At 54.9% G+C, this 19,485-nt stretch overlaps 2 protein-coding genes and 2 pseudogenes across 3 annotated transcripts; all 4 read left to right on the top strand.

Annotated features, from left to right (window-relative positions):
• The first annotated feature begins 4,913 nt into the window (after positions 1-4,913).
• On the top strand, positions 4,914-9,990 carry LOC125156230 (60S ribosomal protein L10-like; annotated as a pseudogene).
• Positions 6,155-6,246, top strand: LOC125156789 (uncharacterized; annotated as a pseudogene).
• Positions 9,840-12,250, top strand: EXOSC4 (exosome component 4). The gene is made up of 3 exons (XM_047841688.1): positions 9,840-10,319; positions 11,523-11,729; positions 11,842-12,250. The coding sequence occupies exons 1-3, from the start codon at positions 10,149-10,151 to the stop codon at positions 12,199-12,201; spliced, it is 738 nt and encodes a 245-aa protein (XP_047697644.1). The 5' UTR covers positions 9,840-10,148; the 3' UTR covers positions 12,202-12,250.
• A 1,079-nt stretch (positions 12,251-13,329) lies between these two features.
• Positions 13,330-17,967, top strand: GPAA1 (glycosylphosphatidylinositol anchor attachment 1). 2 transcript variants are annotated; one of them, XM_047841680.1, is made up of 13 exons: positions 13,330-13,519; positions 13,786-13,965; positions 14,048-14,159; positions 14,352-14,499; positions 14,577-14,678; positions 14,767-14,963; positions 15,038-15,234; positions 15,329-15,482; positions 15,632-15,727; positions 15,881-16,071; positions 16,153-16,323; positions 16,435-16,695; positions 16,771-17,967. In XM_047841680.1, the coding sequence occupies exons 1-12, from the start codon at positions 13,446-13,448 to the stop codon at positions 16,676-16,678; spliced, it is 1,866 nt and encodes a 621-aa protein (XP_047697636.1). In that variant the 5' UTR covers positions 13,330-13,445; the 3' UTR covers positions 16,679-16,695; positions 16,771-17,967. The 2 variants fall into 2 exon arrangements, with proteins under 2 accessions (XP_047697636.1, XP_047697635.1); XM_047841679.1 differs by lacking the exon at positions 16,771-17,967 and having other exon boundaries at positions 16,435-16,769.
• The last annotated feature ends 1,518 nt before the right edge of the window (positions 17,968-19,485 follow it).

Below are 19,485 nucleotides of genomic sequence, written 5' to 3' on the forward strand. Positions count from 1 at the left end.
GGTGGCTCAGTCAGTTAAGCATCTGACTTCGGCTCAGGTCATCATCTCACATTTCGTGGGTTCAAGCCCCGCATTGGGCTCCATGCTGACAGTGTGCAGCCTGCTTGGGATTCTCTCTCCCTCCCTCTCTCTCTCTGCCCCTCCCTAACTCGCACTTTCTCTCTCTCTCAAAATAAATAAACTTGAAAAAAAATGTAACATGCCAAAAATCTATGGATACAGCAAAATCAGTTCTAAGAGGGAAGTTCATAGCAGCACAGGGCTACCTCAAGAAGAAAAATCTCAAACAAACAATCTAACTTTACACCTAAAAGAACTAGAAAAAGAACAAGCAAAGCCTAAAGTTAGTGGAAGGAAGGAAATAATAAAGATAAGAGCAGAAATAAATAAAGACTAAAAAGAGAATAGAAAAGATTAATGGTTCTTTGAAAAGATAAAAACCTACAAACCTTTAGCTAGACTAACCAAGAAAAAAAAAAAGATAGAGGGATCAAATAAAGACAGGCAGAAAGAGAAGTTACAATTGATACCACAGAAATACAAAGAATCGTAAGAAACTACTATGAACAATTAAATGTCAACAAATTGGACAACCTAGAAGAAATAGGTAAACTCTTAGAAACATACAATTTTCTAAGACTGAATCAGGAAGAAACAGAAAATCTGGATATACTTATTTCTAGTAAGGAGATTGAATCAGTAATCAGAAACCTCCCAACAAACAAAAGTCCAAGACTAGATGTTTTTGCTGGTGAATTCTTCCACACCACGCCCCCAACTGGTGAATTCTATCAAACATACAAAAAAAATTTTAATACCTATCCTTCTCAAACTCTTCCAAAGAATTGAAGAAGAGAGAACATTTTGAAACTCCTTTTACAAGGCTAGCATTACCCTGATACCAAAAACAGACAAGGACACAACAACAAAAAAGAAAATTACAGGCCAGTATATTTTTATAATCATAGATACAATAATCCTCAACAAAATATCAACAAACTGAATTAAACACTACATTACAAGGATCATACACCATGATTAAGTAGGATTTATTTATTTGTTCAACATCCACAAATCAATCAACATGATAGACTACATTGACAAAAGGAAGAAGAAAATTCATATGATCATCTCAATAGATGTGAAAAATGCATTTGGCAAAATTCAACATCCACTTATGATCAAAATTCTCAACAAATTGGGTATAGTGGGAACATCAACATCATAAAGGCCATATATGAAAAGCCCATGGCTAACATCATACTCACCCGTGAAAAACTGAAAGCCTTCCCTCTAAGATCAGGAACAAGACAAGAATGTCCACTCTTACCACATTTATTCAATACAGTATTGGAAATCCCAGCCATAACAATAAGGCAGGATAAGTAAATAAAAAGCATCTAAATTGGAAATAAAGAGGTAAAAATGTCATTATTTGAACATGATGTAATACTATATAGAAAACTCTAAATTCTCCACCAAAAACCTATTAGAACTAATCAACACATTCAATAAGGTTGTAGGATACAAACTCAATTTACAGAAATCTGTGACATTTCTTTTTTGTGTGTGGTATTTCTATATACCAATAATTACCTATAAAAAATGTAAATTAAGAAAGCAATCCTACTTACAATTGCATCAAAAAGAATAAAATACCGGGGCGCCTGGGTGGCGCAGTCGGTTAAGCGTCCGACTTCAGCCAGGTCAAGATCTTGTGGTCCGTGAGTTCGAGCCCTGCGTCGGGCTCTGGGCTGATGGCTCGGAGCCTGGAGCCTGTTTCCAATTCTGTGTCTCCCTCTCTCTCTGCCCCTCCCCCGTTCATGCTCTGTCTCTCTCTGTCCCAAAAATAAATAAACGTTGAAAAAAAAATTTTTTTTTTAAAAAAAGAATAAAATACCTAGAAATAAGTTTAACCAAGGAAGTGAAATCTGAACACTGAAGACTATGAGACACTGATGACAGAAAATTGAAAACAGCACAAAGAAGTGGAAAGATATCCCATGATCATGGACTGGAAGAATTACTATTGTTAAAATGTCCATACCATCCAAAGCAATCTACAATTTCAATGTAATCTCTATCAAAATTCCAATGACATTTTTCACAGAACTAGAATAAATAATTCTAAAATTTGTAGGAACCACCAAAAAAATCCCAAATAGCCAAAACAATCCTGAAAAAGAACAAAGCCAAAGGTATCATGCTTTCTGACTTCAAACTATACTACAAAGCTATAGTAATCAAAACAGCATGGTATTGGAATAAAAACAGACACACAGATCAATGAAAAACTGAGAGCCCAGAAATAAACCCACACACATATAAACAATTAATATGAAGAAGCCAAGAACATACAATGGAGAAAGGACGATCTCTTCAATAAATGGTGCTGGGAAAACTGGACAGCTGCATGTAAAGGAATGAAACTTGACTACTATCTTACACTACACACAAAATTAACTCAAAATGAACTAAAGGCTTGAGTATAAGACCTGAAACCATAAAATTCCTAGGCGAAAACATAGGCAGTCAGCTCCTTGACACTGGTCTTAGCAATATATTTGTGGATCTGACTCCAAAGAAAGGGAAACAAAAAGCAAACATAAACAAATGGGAAACTAAAAATCTTCTGCACCGCAAAGGAAACCAGAACCAGAAAGAAAAGGTAGCGACTGAACAGAAGATACTTGCAGGTCCTACATCTAATAAGGGCTTAATATTCAAAATATAAAGAACTCATAAAAAGTAAGGAACTCATACAACTCAACAATTTAAAAAACAACCTGATTTAAAAATGGGCAGAGGATCTGAATAGATATTTTCCCAAAGACAAACAGGTGGCCGACGGACACATGAAAAGACGTCCAACATCGCTAATTATTAGGGAAGTGCAAACCAAAACCACGATGAGACGGACACCGCCTCTCACCTGTTAGAATGGCTAGAAATCACAAGTGTTGGCCAGGATGTGGGGAAAAAGACAACGCTCGCGCACTGTTGGTGGGAGTGGAAATTGGTGTAGACACTGTGGAAAACAGTATGGAAGTTCCTCAAAAAATTAAGAGTAGAATTGCCGCATGACCCAGCCATTCCACTTCTGGACGCTCTTCTGAAGAGAACAAAAACAATAATTCAAAAAAGATATCTGCACCCTTATGTGCATAGCAGCATTGCTTACAGTCATCAAGATATAGAAACAACCCAAGTGTCCATCAGTGGATGAATGGATAAAGAGGATGTTACACACACACACACACACACACACACACACACCTCATAGAATATTACTCAGCCAGAAAAAAAGAATAAAATCTTGCCATTTTTTGATAACATGGATGGACTTGAGGGTATTATGCCACAGGGCATAAGTTGGGCAGAGAAAGAAAAATATATGATTTTACTCCTGTGGAATCTGAACGAACAAAGCAAAACATAAATTCATAGATACAGAGAACAGACTGATGGTTGGGGGGGCGGGGCAAAATGTGTGAATGGATCGATTGTATGGTGATATTGGTCATCTTCTGGTGGTGGTCACTTTGTAGTGTATACAGATGTCGAATATAAGATCGTATGCCTGAAATTTCTGTATAATGTTATCTATCCATTTTACCTCAAACTTAACAAAAAGACAATTCTTCAAGCTGAAAGGAAGTCACATGAGATGGTCATTGAAGTCCAGTGCCTCGATGCGACCGCGGCGCCAAGACTCCTGGCTTGGAGAGCTATGAATTAACACACTGATGTTGTGCCCAGCCGTTGCACTTGAGGCAACGGCAAAGGCGCACGGCCTCTCTCGGTGGAGGGAATCCGGGACCTGTGGCCCAGGCGGGGCTGCCGCACACTCTCCTCCGACAGACGCGGGGCCCCGAGGCTGAATCTCGCGCGGCCCCTCTGGCGCAGAAGCAGCCCCTCCCACCTACCGAGGAGCCCGGGGGTGTCCGCACCCGGGGGTAGACGGCGGCGAAACACGGGCTGCCACGGGAGGTACACACACCGCCCTCCCTGGAAGAAACGAGACCCGGTTATCAGCCCCTGGAGTCTGGACTGGGCCTTGGGCCTTACTTTGCCCAGAAGAATGCGGTAGAAGTGACAGCACGCCTGCATCAGCCCTTGACCTTGAGAGGCCCGGCAGGGGCAGGACTTCCAGGAGGGCTGTGGGACCCGCTTACTCCGGATTTTGACCAAAGGGCCAACGGCATTAATCGTAGGAGGTCTGGTAAGTGTTGATGAGAGGAGCAGAATGCGTGGCATTTGAGCCAGAACCTCGTCCCTCCCAAGCCCTGTTCCCAACCATGAAAGTTCCATCCTGACAGGGTTTAGCCAAGAACGTGGGGACTCCCCTCCCCCCGGCGCCCAGCCCTGCGTGAGAGGGTCCACACTGGGCAGGACAAGCTGAGGCTACCATCCCCCTAACACACGCTCGTAGACCAGGGGCATTTCCTCTGTCCCGCCCCCAGTTCCCCCAGACCCCGCCCAGGACTGACTTTCTTTGGGTGCCGAGTGTGGTGCCGTAGGAGTCAATGTTGAGATCTTCGTGCTGAAAAGTTATGAAAAGGCTCCAGCAAATGACCACAAACTCTAAGGCTTAAAACGACACACATTTATTCTCTTACAGTTCTGGAGGCCAGAAGCTCCAGACGAGTGCTATGGGTTAAAATCGAGGTGCTTGCGGGAATGGTTCCTTCTGGAGGGCCCCGGGGGGGGGGGGGGGGGGGCATTCGTTCCATGCTGTGCGCTTGGGGCTACATCGCTCCAGTCTCTGTCTCCACACTTTGCCTTCTCTTCTTTGGTGACCAGACTAAAGGGGATGCTCGCGATGACACTGAGGGCCCGCCTGGATAATCCCCGACAATCTTGCCATCTCAAGATCCTCAACTTAATTTTACCTGCAAGATTCCTTTTGCCACATGAGGTAACACTCATAGCTTTGGGGGACTGGGGCCTCGGAGGGTATCCCTCAGCCTAGTACACCGGCTGGACACGAGGCGTCCTCCAGCCGCACGCTGATCCATCGGCCGTGGATGGCACCTCACTGGCGGGGGGTCGCTTAAGCGCAATCTTTGCCCGGTTGGTGGCTGAACCCCAAGCTGTCCTGACCCACATGTGACTTCTAGGAAGCCAGGCTTCAGTATAAGACCCGGGTGATGGGGATCTGAGTAGTGGCATCATAGGCTGCGCACTGTGGAGGAATAGACTTCACGGAACTGTCCAGACTAGACATGAAAACTAACAAAATAATAATAAACGAAGCCACTGGACAAATAAACTAACAAAACAGCAAGATCAACAATGATTAACCAATCATAATCCAGAGTCACTATAATGGCTCGTCTAAAATGTCCGGTTTTCAGGGCGCCTGGGTGGCTCGGTTGGTTAAGTATCTGATTCTTGATCCGGGCTCAGGTCATGATCTCACAATTCATGAGTTCGAGCCCCGCGTCAGGCTCCGTGCGGACAGCGCGGAAAGTGCTTAGAATTCTGTCTCTCTTTCCCTCTCTCTCTCTCTCTCTCTCTGCCCCTACCCCACATGTGCTCTCTGTCCCTCTCTCTCTCTCTCTCAAAATAAATAAATAAGCTTAAAAAAAATTTTAAGTGTCCAGTTTTCAACAGAAAATCATGAACTGTGCAAAGGAACAGGATAGTGTGGTAGTTGCCCGGGAGAGATAGGTAACACTAATTGCTTTTTGAAGCCCAGATTTTGCACTTAGAAAAAGACATCACAGCTTTGCTTAGGCAAATGTCCGTGAGTGGAGTGGCCGGGGGTCAGCGGGTGTTTCTGCACCGCTTTCACTGCTGCTGCTAAACACCCCACCCGTGCAGCAGTGACCCGTGACCCTGGAGCCTCCCACCCAGAGTCCCTCTGCTGGCACCTCCCTCCTGGCTCGCCCAGGCTCGCCCTACCTCCCACTGGCTGGCGCTGCACGCTAGGGACCCAAGTTAGAGCTGATGGCCTGGGGCAACGAGCTCACGACCCTGGACTCACCTGTCTCCCCAAGTTCCCCTTCAGTCTAATGGGAAAGTGACAGCCCGTTGAGGGTCCTGCACACTCCCGGCTGACTATTAGCCCCTCTGAGGGTGGGACACTGTCGGGACGCGTCTGTGCTGTCCTCGGTGTCAGGGTTTCTGGCTGTGCCTTTCCCCGCGGAGGCTGCTGTGCAATGGCGGCCAACAGCAGCCTCCCCGGTAGTGTGTGCAGCCTACTGACTGCACGGGTGGCCCTAAGGGACCGCGGAGACAGCGCTTCCAGTGGAGATTGATGTCTGATCACATGCTTTCTCCAATCTAGGCTGCAGACAGGTATGCGGGGTGTCTCTGGAAAGCCCCAGGGCACAGTGGCCGGCGGTGCGCACTGGCCAAGTCGTCGTGTCCATCCGTACCAAGCTGCGGAACAAGGGGCCTGTGACGGAGGCCCCGCGCAGGGCCAAGTTCAAGTTCCCTGGCCGCCAGGAGATCCACGTCTCCAAGAAGTGGGGCTTTACTGAGTTTAATGCGGACGAATCTGAAGACATGGTGGCTGAAAAGCCGTTCATCCCAGATGGCTATGGGGTCAAATACATCCCTCGTCACGGCCCCTTGGACAAATGGCGGGCTCTGAACTCACGAGAACTTCAGACTGCCTGTCCCCATTCATGCCCACCAATAAATCCTGCTTCCTGCCTGAATAAACAAAAAGCAAACCGAAAAAAAAACCCCAAAAAGCATAAGGGAAACGTGTTAGAGAAATATTTCGGGAAGACAATTCACGACATTATGTTGATCTTCTTTGTTTTGTGATGTTTGTGCTTTTGGTGAACTCTAAAAATTTACGTTACGTGTTAGGGTTTCTCTTGTCACTCTGTTCACTTAATTTCGCGTATATGATTTTGTCTTCTATTTGTTGAAAACAGCACTATGCAGGAAAGAGTTAACACGGCGGGGCTGAGACGGCTCTCCTTCGGAAGATGTGCTCACAGGGTTAGCTGGTGTCTGGGAGCTTCAGTTTCCGGAAGGTTCCTGCCGTTCCCTAAGAGTGGCCCATTGAGCCTAAACTCAACAAATAAATATGGCTTATGGGGAACTCCTGACTTCCTCCTAGGCATTAGGAATCGGGGTTTGTGCCAGGCAGAGGGCGCCAACATGACCAGCCCCCTGTGAACACCCTGGGTGCTGAGTCTCCGGTGAGCATCCCAGTGGACAGCCTTCCACACATGCTGTCACCGTCTGCTGCTGTGGAAATTGGGAGTGTGTCCTGCGGGGTCTCTGGGAGAGGGTTCTGGAAGCTGTGCTTGTTTCCCTGATTTTGCCACATGTTCCTTTGCTGATGCTGATTACCACCCGTTCTCTGGAATAAAGCTCAGCCACAAGTTCAACAGTCTGTGCCAAATTCTACAAGTCCTCCAAGCAAATCACTGAATCCAGGAGTGGTCCGGAATTCCCGACACAGCTCCCAAATTTGTACAAGTGTGAGGCCCCCCAAACCTGGATCTACCTGTGTTTACAACACAGGGTCAGAGAATCCAGGGGGGCAGGAATGGCCCCCTAAACTGGAGACGCTGCCAGGCTGGAAGCAGGGGTGGAGGGGAGGCTTCCACCGAAGGACAAGGGTTCCACTGATCTGGAGGGAAGAGCCATCACCCAGCCACTTTGAGCTCGGGGCTCTGCAGGCCAGGACCAACATTATTCTGATTGTCCTGGGTGTGCAACTGGGGCAGGACACATGCGGGGACCCCTGTAGGGTTTCCACCTGTGTCAATGGACAACTACTGCAATCTTGACTCTTGACCCAGCAAGGACGGGGACAATCCGAGCTCAAACCGCTGAGAGCAAAAGGCTGGATCAAACCACCAGTAACCAGCTGGACCCGGCCGAAGAACTGACGGCAGGGAGACTGTGGGTGGGGGGTTGCGGAGGACGGTGGCCATCATAGCCTTAGACCAGGGACAGTGGCAGGGCCGTGGCCGACTCACAGCTTTTGTGCTGTACTCAGCTCAGAGACCACCACCTCGGAGGGGACGCTGTGCTTGCAGGACTTGGGCTCCTGCTATTACACTGTGTCCATTCTGCCCGCTTTTCTCGGGACATGACGTTAATCCTGCTTCTATTGAGGGGCAGGGTCCGTGTCCCTCCCCTTGAGCCTGGGCAAGACCTTTGTGACCACCTTGACCCATGCAGTCTGGTGGGAATAACACTATGTGACTTCTGGGGCTAGGTCTTAAAACACCACGTGTCCACCTTGTCTTTTGAGGTCACCGTAGAACCCAGGCGCCATGCTTCCAGGAAGCATGGGGTGCATGGAGAGGCTGTGGGTAGGTATGCTGTCTCACAGGCCCAGATGAGGCCCTGGCCAACAGCCAGCAACAACCACGAGAGATGTGAGACAGGAAGCCCTCAAGACCACACCTGTCAGTGTCCACGGTGACCACAGGCAGGAAAGATCCCCAGTGCAAACCACCTAGATGAGCCCGGGCAATCCTCTGGATTGCAAGGTCTGATAATATAATTTTTTGTTATTTGAAGTCACTAAGGTTATGCAGCAAGAGATAAACAGACAGGCAAACTCCACGCAACCCCTTTTGGAAAGGGTGAGGGTATCTTCATCCTCAGAGGAAAAAGGTGGCCCGTTTTCCGGCTTTGCGGGAGCTGGATGTAAACGGAGGGCATGCTGGGAGCCGGGCCTGTGCACCTTCCTCCTAGCACCTCCTCTCAGTGTGTGGCAACCCTTTCGGCTCATCTTCCCACTTTCCAAGTTGGAGCACGGGCTCTGGCTTCCTAAGCACTGTAGAGGAGCTGAGTCATGCCGCTGGAAGGGGGGACACAAGCCTCCTGCTGGGGACCTTGACCACTGGGAAACAGAGACACCTGGAGCAGGAGGTACCTGGGGAGGAAAACCCCTCATATCTCCCCCCTATAGACACACTGGCAGTTCCCTCCTGTGGGATTGCCACCAGGTGCTGGAATACACCAAGTCAGGATAGGGGAAAGAGAGGTGAAGTCAGCAACACTCAGGACTGGCAAGGATTATGTAAAAATGTAACAGTTACTCTTGGTGGGAAGAGAGGGGGAAAAAGGAACGCTCACGTTTACTCTTCATTCAGAGAATCCGCATTGTGGGATTCTATCCCCATTGCCTAAGCCCCTCGACAGGCACCCACTGCCCACGTGGGGCAGTAGCGGGGATACATCCTGGCAATCAAAAATTAATGAGAGTTCCACAAGATTGCGTGGATTTCATAAGGTGTTGAGTGAAAAACAGACAAGTGCATATAAGATTCCCACTAAATAGTAATAACCACCATAGATCCAAATGCTACATGACTGTACAACGGCGCGTATCTGTGCTTGATTCACATGTGATCACATTTGAGTGTGGAGAAAAACCTGGAAAGAACTATTTATTACGGTAAGGAAGAGGGTGTGGGGGCAGAGGGGATGCGGACAGAAAGAACTCGGCCAACATGGGAAAGAAAATCTTAAACGCTCTATCAAAGGAGTATGAGCATGTGTGTGTACCGTACAGATTATGTGTCAATTTTTTTTAATGTACAAATGTAAACCCTAAACGGCAAGAAAACGCAAAGCGTGTCTCGGCTTGGGAGAACGCATGCCTTTACGGCTGCGGAAGAGCAAGAAAATCGGCGCTGGCGGGACGCCGCATCCTGCAGCAGGCGCTGCGCTCTCCCGCCCAACCCCCGCGGAGCCTCCGCGGCCAGGGACTAGCAGGCAGGGCGCAGGCGCGGTCCCCGAAGGTGGGGTGGAGGAGTGGCCGGGCGCGGCAGGTCCCGGCCCTCTGGGACCTGGTGTAGGCGCGTGCGGGAAAGTCCGGGGAGGTCGGGGGGGGAGGGTTAAAACCGCCCCCGCGACAAACCCGAAGGGGCGCGGCCGGGGGATCCTTCTCCCTGCCGGTCTCCACCTCTGGCAGCCGTGGGACAGCGCCCCAAAACGCCCGCGGGCGCAGCGCTCTTGCCCGCGGTCAGCACCGCCCAAGACTCCCGCGGCCGGAAGTAGGGCAAGCGGGGCCGCACGGCACCCTCGTACCCCGAGGCCGGAAGTGGGGCATTCGGCCGCCGGAAAGCGCAGGCCGCCGGGAGGTCGGAAGTGAGGGTCAGAGCCGCCGGGAACTGTAGTTTTGCGGGAGGCGGAAGCGTGGCTAGCGGCCGGGCGACATGGCGGGCCTGGAGCTGCTGTCGGATCAGGGCTACCGGGTAGACGGACGGCGCGCCGGGGAGCTGCGCAAGATCCAGGCGCGGATGGGCGTGTTCGCGCAGGCCGACGGCTCGGCCTACATCGAGCAAGGCAACACCAAGGCGCTGGCGGTGGTCTACGGGCCGCACGAGGCGAGTGGGCGTGCGCGAGCTGGGCGGGGTGCGCGGGGCCTCTAGGCTGAGCTGAAGATGCCGAGGCGACAGCCGGCGCGCGCCGCGTCCACCCAGCCCATCTTCAGGGCCGCCGCCGCTCGCTCGGCTCCAGAGCCAAAGTCCTGGCAGCGTGGTGCACCGTGGTCCCCGCCTTTCTCACCGGCCTCTCTCCCCTCCGCCCTGCCCTCCTCTTTGCTCTTCCTCAAAGCGCCCCGCGCTCTCCCGCGTTCGCGTCCTCTCTCTGCTCTCTACTCTGACGTCATCCCCCGGGTGACGCCTCCCCAGACCGCCTTCCTCACGTGGCAAGCCCCCTCCCCTACAACCACACACTTCCCTGCCTTTCGGTAATCGGTCACTTCAGACGGCAGTCTAACTCCGTGAGGACAGGGACTTTATTTTTATTTTTTAAAACATTTCTTTTAACGTTTATTTATTTTTGAGACAGAGAGACAGAGCATGGGGGGGAAGGGGCAGAGAGAGAGGGAGACAGAATGGGAAGCAGGCTCCAGGCTCTGAGCCATGAGCCCAGAGCCGGACGCGGGGCTCGAACTCACGGACCGCGAGATCGTGACCTGAGCTGAAGTCGGACGCTTAACCGACTGAGCCACCCAGGCGCCCCGAAGGGACTTTAAATAAAATCCTGATTTTTTATTGCCTTGTCTCCGTTGCTGGAGAAGGGAAGACCACTGGGGTGGAAACAAACACGGCACATCTGCAGAGTGGAAAGGCTGCTGGTGGGAGGTGGGGGATTGCTCAAAGTGAGATTGAGGGCTTTCTAGGAAGGTGAGAACTCACCGCTTCGCAGACCAGGGAAAGTATTTATGATTTTGTGTCACACGTGATGGGGAAGCTTTGGGAAGGCAGTACCATATGTGAGCGTGTAGAGGAGACAAAGTCAGACTTGATACTTGTGAATATACCGGCCCTGGCTACAAATGGAGAATGGGCTGGGAGGGGATGAGGTGAGGATGGAAACGGGGAGACCTGAGGGGGGGATGATGGCTTAGAGATGGGCCAAGTGGCCCTCCTGTGGGGCGTTTGAAGGTAAAGTAGCTGTGTTGTTGAGATGTTGGAAGAAGGAGGAGGGGTGGGAAGGAGCCTGAGGTCCGGGGCCTGAGCTAGAGGAAGGTGTAGTGCGAGCTGGCAGGAGTGAGGCTGGCTCATGTGTCCTTCCTCCCCCAGATCCGGGGCTCCCGGGCACGAGCCCTGCCTGACAGGGCCCTGGTGAACTGTCAGTATAGTTCCGCGACCTTCAGTACAGGCGAACGCAAGCGGCGACCACATGGGGACCGTAAGTCTTGTGAGATGGGCCTGCAGCTGCGTCAGACCTTCGAGGCGGCCATCCTTACACAGCTGCACCCACGCTCCCAGATCGATATCTATGTGCAGGTGAGCAGGCAGCAGCTATCCGCCTGGGGAGGGAGAGGGATGGGGTGGGGGTTGGGAGTCCGCGGTCAAGAGCCTGATACACTGATGCCGCTGGTGGGCGCGGTTCCTGCAGGTGCTGCAGGCCGACGGTGGGACCTACGCAGCTTGCGTGAATGCAGCCACGCTGGCAGTGCTGGACGCCGGGATACCCATGCGGGACTTCGTGTGCGCCTGCTCGGCTGGCTTTGTGGACAGCACGGCCCTGGCGGACCTCAGCCACGTGGAGGAGGCAGCTGGTGGCCCCCAGCTTGCCCTGGCCCTGCTGCCAGCCTCAGGCCAGCTTGCACTGCTTGAAATGGACGCCAGGCTGCACGAAGACCACCTGGAGCAGGTGCTGGAGGCTGCTGCCCGGGCTGCCCGTGACGTGCACACCCTGCTGGACCGTGTGGTTCGGCAGCATGTACGGGAGGCCTCCATTTTGCTAGGGGACTGAGCGTCTGGCCCCCCGGGCCCGGAATAAAACTCACACACAGTGCGCTGTACTTTGATCACCCCATAGCACTTCCACACCCTCCCAGCCTGGCTTGGTACTTGCTCCGGGGGTGGGGGGGTGGGGGGGAAAAGGGACCATCTCCCACACATGAAATACATACTTCCTGCAACCTCAAGATTCAAACCCTGAAGAAGAAGGTGGGGGGAGTGTGTCCGTGGATGAAGAGCAATTGTGCCAGGCAGGGTTCAAGGCAGCTGAGCATGGCCTGTAATGGCCAAGCCAATAGACTCTGGAGTCTGTTTTCACACCTGCACATCCGAGGCCCTGAGTTCAACAAGGGCTGAGGGAGAATTCAAACTGGCTCTGGGAACCCACCACGGAGATGTGGGGGCCGTGTCTCACATCGTCTTGACTATGGCTTGGACTGAATGGCCCCTTTCAACCTAGGAGCCCTTTGGGCCTACTTAGTCTCAGGCTCCAAAAGCACAATAGATACATGTTGTCTAACGGGGTCTTCTCTACACACACACACACACACACACACACACACACACGCATGTGCACACCTGCCTGAGCGCTGAACACCAGCCCCTGCAGCTCTCCCCCAGGGGCTGCTTCTCCCCTAATGTCTCTGGCATCTCTTGATCTGAACAGGAATGCCCCCCACTTTCTCCTCCACATGTCCCAACTCCTTTGAAACCCATTTTGGCCAACGGTACTATCTGCACCTTCCTCCCTGTGGTCATCTGGCCCTGATGACCTCGGTGCTGGACTCACGCTGATTTCACTTCTGCGTTCACCGCCATTTTTGACCGACATCCACAGAAACAAATCAGCCAATGCCTTGGCTTCGTGGTCCACGGAAGCCCTCTTCCTGTCTACCCACCCCAGACATTCGGACCTGTCAGTGCCAGCAGCCTCCGTGCTCTGCGGTTTTCCTCCCTCCCGCCCTATTCATCCCCTCTCTGGTTCTCCAAATCGGAGCTTTCTCGCTACCCCCGGCCAGCAGCCAGCGGTCTCCACTGCTTTGCTCTCCCGTGGTATACACCTGCTACTTCCCCTGGAGACCGCTCTCCGGCCCGCCCGAGTACCGCTTCCGTTCCGCGCATGCGCGGGGGCGCGTTGGCCTTCGGGAGCGGAAGTGCGTGCGGGCGCGCCGGTTCCCGTCGGGCAGGCGCGAGGCGCCGGGCCCCGGGGCTGTAGCCGGCCGGGGGAGCGCGGTCCCGGAGCCGCCCCTCCCCGCCATGGGCCTCCTGTCGGACCCGGTGCGCCGGCGCGCCCTCGCCCGCCTCGTGCTGCGCCTCAACGCGCCGCTCTGGTAAGGGCGGGGCCCTGGGAACCCGGCGCTGCGGCCGCCGGTGGCCCCTCCGGCTGCTAGCGCCAGTCGCGTCGTTCCCGCCGGCATCGCTCGGGGCAGCAGGCCCGGGGCTCAGCTCTCCCGTCCGATGTCCCGGGTCCCCGGACTCCAGGGCCAGGTCCCTCACACACGCCCCCGCCACCCCAGGTGCAGAGGTGGAGGTCACGGGCCGCGGTGTCAGAACCCCCTAACGCTCCGGCCGTCTCCTCCGTCCCCTCTCCCTGCAGCGTGCTGAGCTACGTGGCGGGGATCGCCTGGTTCCTGGCGCTGGCTTTTCCGCCCCTGACCCAGCGCACATACATGTCGGAGAACGCCATGGGCTCCACCATGGTGGAGGAGCAGTTTGCGGGCGGAGAGCGTGCCCGAGGCTTCGCCCGAGACTTCGCTGCCCACCGCAGGAAGACGGGGTGAGCGGTAGAGCTGTGGGTCTGGGGAAAACAGTGGTGGTCAAAGTCAGGGAGCTCTTAAAGGTTCTCTTTGTGCCTCCAGGGCTCTGCCAGTGGCCTGGCTGGAGCGGACGATGCGGTCAGTGGGGCTGGAGGTCTACACGCAGAGTTTCTCCCGGAAACTGCCCTTTCCTGATGAGACCCGCGAGCGCTATGTACTGTGGGGGAGAGGATGTGTCTGGGACCAAAAAAGACCTTGAGAGGGTGGCTTGGGACTGGGAAGCTCAGTGGTGCCAGGTCCTGGGGCCCAGGAAATTCCTAACGGGCATCCTAGGGCGAAAAGGGGAGAGGCTTCAGCACTCTAGGGTGGGGTGGTGCTGAGGCTTCCCCGCCAATACTGCATACAGATGGTGGCCGGTACCAACGTGTATGGCATCCTGCGGGCCCCACGCGCCGCCAGCACCGAATCCCTGGTGCTCACTGTACCCTGCGGCCCCGACTCTACCAACAGCCAGGCTGTGGGGCTGCTGCTGGCGCTTGCTGCCCACTTTCGGGGTGAGGCTCGGGCTACTGCTGGCAGGGGAGGGTTCGGCCTCTGTACCAGGCCTTGCTGACCAGCTTCTGGTCCTCAGGGCAGATTTACTGGGCCAAAGACATCATCTTCCTGGTGACAGAGCAAGACCTTCTGGGCACTGAGGCTTGGCTTGAGGCCTACCACGACACCAACGTCACCGGTGGGTGCTCTTGCCCTGCCCCGCCCCTCTCTCAGGGCCACTGTACGCACCAGCCCTCCGTTGGCACCTCACTCACCTGCTCCTACAGGCATGCAGTCGTCCCCTCTGCAGGGCCGGGCTGGGGCCATCCAGGCAGCCCTGGCCCTGGAGCTCAGTAGCGACGTGGTCACTAGCCTCGATGTGGCCGTGGAGGGGCTCAACGGGCAGCTGCCCAATCTCGATCTGCTCAACCTCTTCCAGACTTTCTGTCAGAAAGGGGGACTGCTGTGTACTCTGCAGGGCAAGGTAAGGGGGCCGCCTGCCTGGGCGGCCTGGGACCTGTGTGGGGGTCATCTGACCTCGTCCCCAAACCCTCTAAGCTGCAGCCCCAGGACTGGACATCGGTAGACGGGCCGCTGCAGGGTCTGCAGACACTCCTGCTCATGACTCTGCAGCAGGCCTCTGGCCGCCCCCATGGCGCTCACGGCCTCTTCCTGCGCTACCGTGTGGAGGCCCTGACCATACGTGGCATCAATAGCTTCCGACAGTATAAGTATGACTTAGCGGCAGTGGGCAAGTAAGTGGCTTCTGGTGCTCCCCCCTTCCTTGCTTAGGGGGGCGAGGGGGGGCTGGGGGGTCCGGCTGGCCCTGACGCTGCCCCACGCCGGCAGGGCCCTAGAGGGCATGTTCCGCAAGCTCAACCACCTTCTGGAGCGCCTGCACCAGTCCTTCTTCTTCTACGTGCTCCCCGCGCTCTCGCGCTTCGTCTCCATCGGCCTCTACATGCCCGCCGCTGGCTTTTTGCTCTCGGTCCTCGGTCTCAAGATATCCTCCGACGGGCGGCCAGCCTCGGGTCCCCTCCACTCTAGGCTGGGAGAGCCCGTGGTCCTTGGAGTGGGGGAGTGGGATGGGCCCTGGGGCCCCCGCCGGGCAGATCCCATCACAGCTCTTGTCAGGGTCCTTGACTAGACCACGCTCTGGAACTGTGGATGCAGTTGCACGAGGCCGGAGCGGGCCCTCAGGAGGCTGGGGGCGCCTCTGGACCTGGTCCTCCCCTCCCTCCAGCACAGGTGATGGCCCCCCACTCCTGCTGGGGAGGGCTCCTGGGGTTCCGGTGATTGGTACTGCTGCCACTCAGTCTCCACTGGTGGGGTGTTGGTGAGGATCCTTGGGGCCCCCCCGGCCCTAGGGCCCAGGTCCCAAGTGTCCATGTGCCCTTGCAGAGCGTGGGGCTGGCCTCGCTTGTGGCTCCCGTGCTGATCTCACAGGCCATGGGCCTGGCCCTCTACGTCCTGCCAGTGCTGGGCCAACACGTGGCTACCCAGCACTTCCCCGTGGCCGAGGCCGAGGCCGTGGTGCTGACGCTGCTGGCCATCTATGCGGCCGGCCTGGCCCTTCCACACAGCACCCACCGGTGAGCAGCCGGGCCGGCCGGGCGGGGACAGAGGGTACCCTGGACACACGGGCAGCTGCCTCTGAGCCCCTTGTCTTGCAGGGTGATGAGCGCACAGGCCCCAGACAGAGGCTGGATGGCACTGAAGCTAGTGGCTCTCATCTACCTGGCACTACAGTTGGCCTGCGTTGCCCTCACCAATTTCTCGCTGGGCTTCCTGCTGGCTGCCACCATGGTGCCCGCTGCCGCGCTCACCCACCCCTGCGGGCCCCGGTAGGTGCCGGTCAGCCCCCGTCCCAGAACTCCACACCAGGTGCCCTGCCCCCAACCCGGGGCCTGTGCTCCTCACCACAGAGCCCCGCCCGACCCTGCCTCTCCCCCCAGGCCGCTGTTTGCCGCCCTGCTGGTGCTGACGAGCCCCGCGGCCACTCTCCTGGGGTGCTTGTTCCTCTGGCGGGAGCTGCAGGAGGCCCCGCTGTCGCTGGCCGAAGGCTGGCAGCTCTTCCTGGCGGCGCTGGCGCAGGGCGTGCTGGACCACCACACCTACGGCGCCCTGCTCTTTCCGCTCTTGGCTCTGGGCCTCTATCCCTGCTGGCTGCTCTTCTGGAACGTGCTCTTCTGGAAGTGACGTCTGGCTGTCCTGTGGTACAGACCGGGGTGGGGACTCCCCAAGCACCCGGTGTTCTCTTTTCGGGAAATAAACAGGTGTTTTGTTTTCAGCTGCTGTTAGGGCTCGTGGCCCACTGTCTGCTGTCCTTTTGGAGCTCCTAGGCACGTGGATAAAAAGCTGTGTCTGAGGGCCTGGCATTCCCACATACCTCCTTCCTGGAGGGCACTGCCCTGGCCCACTTGCTGCTGGCAGGAATGAGGGCCCCAGCCGGCACATCAGCCTCCAAGGAGAGCCTCGGATGGACACTGGGCTTGGCATCTGGAAATGGCACGTGTAGACCCTGCCCTGGCCCCAGCCCCACGAGCATTATGGGAGCTCCCTGCGTATCACAGTGGGAGGCAGGGTGCCGGGTAGGAGGAAACGCTGTGGGGGGTATGGCTTGGGGCCTGATGGGATCTGAAGTGCCCAGAGACCACACTGCTCCGTCTTCAGCACTGGAGTTGAAAGCGCAAAAGGGCTTGAGCCGGAGCCCTGCAGAAAAGCCCTGGGGCATGGGGAATGGCACCCGCCAAGGCCCGGGAGTGGCCCCGCCCAGCTTCCCTGGAGCCAACTGGCCCAGGCCCGCCACCCGTGAGAGGCGGGGCCGAGGTGGAGCGGTAGAGCCCCACCCTGCATCGCCTAGGAGCAGGCGGGCCACATACCGAGACCCCTGAAAGGAACTGGAACGTCTAGTGTCCATTCTGGAGGGGAGAAAAGCAAAATATTGCTCTTCAGGGTCACATCAGGTCAAGGGGCAACTCCTCGAGGGCCAAGGCACCCCTGCCAGCACCTGATGTGGCGGCTAGACCCGTCAGCCTCCTACCGGCCTCAGTGTGGAAGGAAGGCAGAGCTGCCCCGCCTGGGGAGTCCGCTCAGGACCCGTGGCCCTTCGGTGTCACACCCAGAACGGTGGGTCTGGGAGGAAGCTCTAGCCCCCAGACCCAACCCTCTGTGGGTCACTGCTGGCTCTCTGCTGAGAGGGCCACGTGCTCTTTGTCCAGCATTGTTGGGGGTGGGGGTGCAGCATGGGCGTTGGAAACCCCACTGGGGCCAGCAGCCTGTCTTTGCCCACTGTTCCCAAGTCCGGCCGGAACCTCTGGTCCCTTCAATGTTGAACAAACTGTTCTGCCACGCCTCCCCCGGGGCTGGGAAGAGACTTGCAGCCCCCAGCCTCCCAGCGTGCCTCCCAGGCTGGCTTCTGTCAACCCTGTGCTCGGATAAGTCACAGGACAAGAGTCCTCCTGTCTTCTAAGATGCACAGAAACCTCTGTTTTGCCTTGGTCTGTTGTCTCTCTCTTTGTGAGCTAGTATCCCTTCCAAAGGATTCCAGAATCCCTCCCAAGCCTTTTCCCCAGGCTTTGGCCTTGATCAGTCACTTAAAGCACAAATCATGAAAATCTATTAAATCAGGGAACACACAAGTGGGGGCAGAAGCACAGAGATCATCTCAACTGTATTCTGAACTTGTGCAGAACTCTTTGTACAAAAACTTCTGAGACCATGGGAATGACAGAGTTGGTTTGTCAGGAAAGCAGGATTTCTATTCCGATTTTCAGCAATGTCACTTGTACAATACATTTCTTAAAACTAGCAAATGTTAGGCTGTGGAAATGTAGGTCAGGGGTATAGCGGTGAGTATAGGTCATACATAAACGCTCTACTTGATGGGGTGGTAGGGCCTGTACCTTGAACCCGGTATCTGTTCTCTGGAGTCCTACAGCCCAATTTTGAATCCTGTGCTTTGAGGTGTGGCCACGTGACTGTGCTGTGGCCAGCAGGATAAACACAAGCTTCCTGGGTGAACACCAAGCAAAGACCTCACCCAGAGAGACTGGCCCTCTGAGCCCCATCCTTTCTCTTGCCCACAGGGATGTGGAACTGATGGTTGGAACGTGAATTGTGTCTAGGACATGAGGTCCAGCCCGTGTTGAGAATGGATGGAGAGGAGCAGGGACTCCCTGGGCTTCACACAGCCCTGGGTTGCTAAACTGGGCTTCATCTACTAGAAAGGGAAACAGACTTGTACCGTGTGTAAGCCACTGTCATTTGGAGTTTTCTGACACTCAGATCTAGTTCCAACCAATACAAGAGGGACCATTGCTGAGCCCAGCTCACGTGAGGACTCAGAGTGGAGGGTGTCCGCTGGGTGAATTTGGGAGTATTTCACTATTGTGTTGATAATCACTACTTAATAGTATATACTCCTTTGTTGCTTGCTTTCTAGGCCCCAGAACAGAAGTGTCATGGGGGGCAGGAACACTGTCTTAATTTCCTGCTACTTTTCCAGCTCAGGGCCAGATACACAGTAGAATGTTCATCTGTATTTGTTGAATGAAGGGAAATCAGAGGGAGACGACCTGGAGGTCCAGAAGGAGGCTCCAGGGGGCAGACCTGACAGCTTCCGCAGGGGCTAGAGGATCGCCTGTGCTGGGAGGTGGGGTGAGCACAGGAAGGTGAGGTGAAGGCCCCAGCCGGCAGGCCACCCTCCACCCACTTAACACCCGGCAGCCTCCCCACAACCGGGCTCCGTGCGGATGCTCTACTTGGCCCTGGGACGCCTCTAGCAACTCACCTCGGTGTCCCAGACTTCCTGTGCTCTTCTCAAGCCATTTGCCTGGTTACCCCCACTCCCCCCGAGGCTCCAATGTAGACAACTTGGGGACCGCTCTGGACACCATTATCCAAAACTGCTTCTGCAAGCCCCAGCTGCCTTCATACCCCCACTCAGGTCCTGTCTCCTGCTTCCTGCCAGGCCCCAGTGTGTCACCTCTGCCTCCTGAATGTGT

The sequence above is a fragment of the Prionailurus viverrinus genome, chromosome F2 (genome assembly GCF_022837055.1).
Source record: "Prionailurus viverrinus isolate Anna chromosome F2, UM_Priviv_1.0, whole genome shotgun sequence".
Lineage (NCBI taxonomy): Eukaryota > Metazoa > Chordata > Mammalia > Carnivora > Felidae > Prionailurus > Prionailurus viverrinus.

Coding starts and splice junctions, on each gene's coding strand:
- GPAA1 (XM_047841680.1), top strand. CDS start 13,446: ATGGGCCTCCTGTCGGACCCGGTGCGCCGGCGCGCCCTCGCCCGCCTC. Junction 14,160..14,351: donor ATGAGACCCGCGAGCGCTAT/GTACTGTGGGGG, acceptor TACTGCATACAG/ATGGTGGCCGGTACCAACGT. Junction 14,500..14,576: donor GCTTGCTGCCCACTTTCGGG/GTGAGGCTCGGG, acceptor TCTGGTCCTCAG/GGCAGATTTACTGGGCCAAA.
- EXOSC4 (XM_047841688.1), top strand. CDS start 10,149: ATGGCGGGCCTGGAGCTGCTGTCGGATCAGGGCTACCGGGTAGACGGA. Junction 10,320..11,522: donor TGGTCTACGGGCCGCACGAG/GCGAGTGGGCGT, acceptor TTCCTCCCCCAG/ATCCGGGGCTCCCGGGCACG. Junction 11,730..11,841: donor AGATCGATATCTATGTGCAG/GTGAGCAGGCAG, acceptor CGGTTCCTGCAG/GTGCTGCAGGCCGACGGTGG.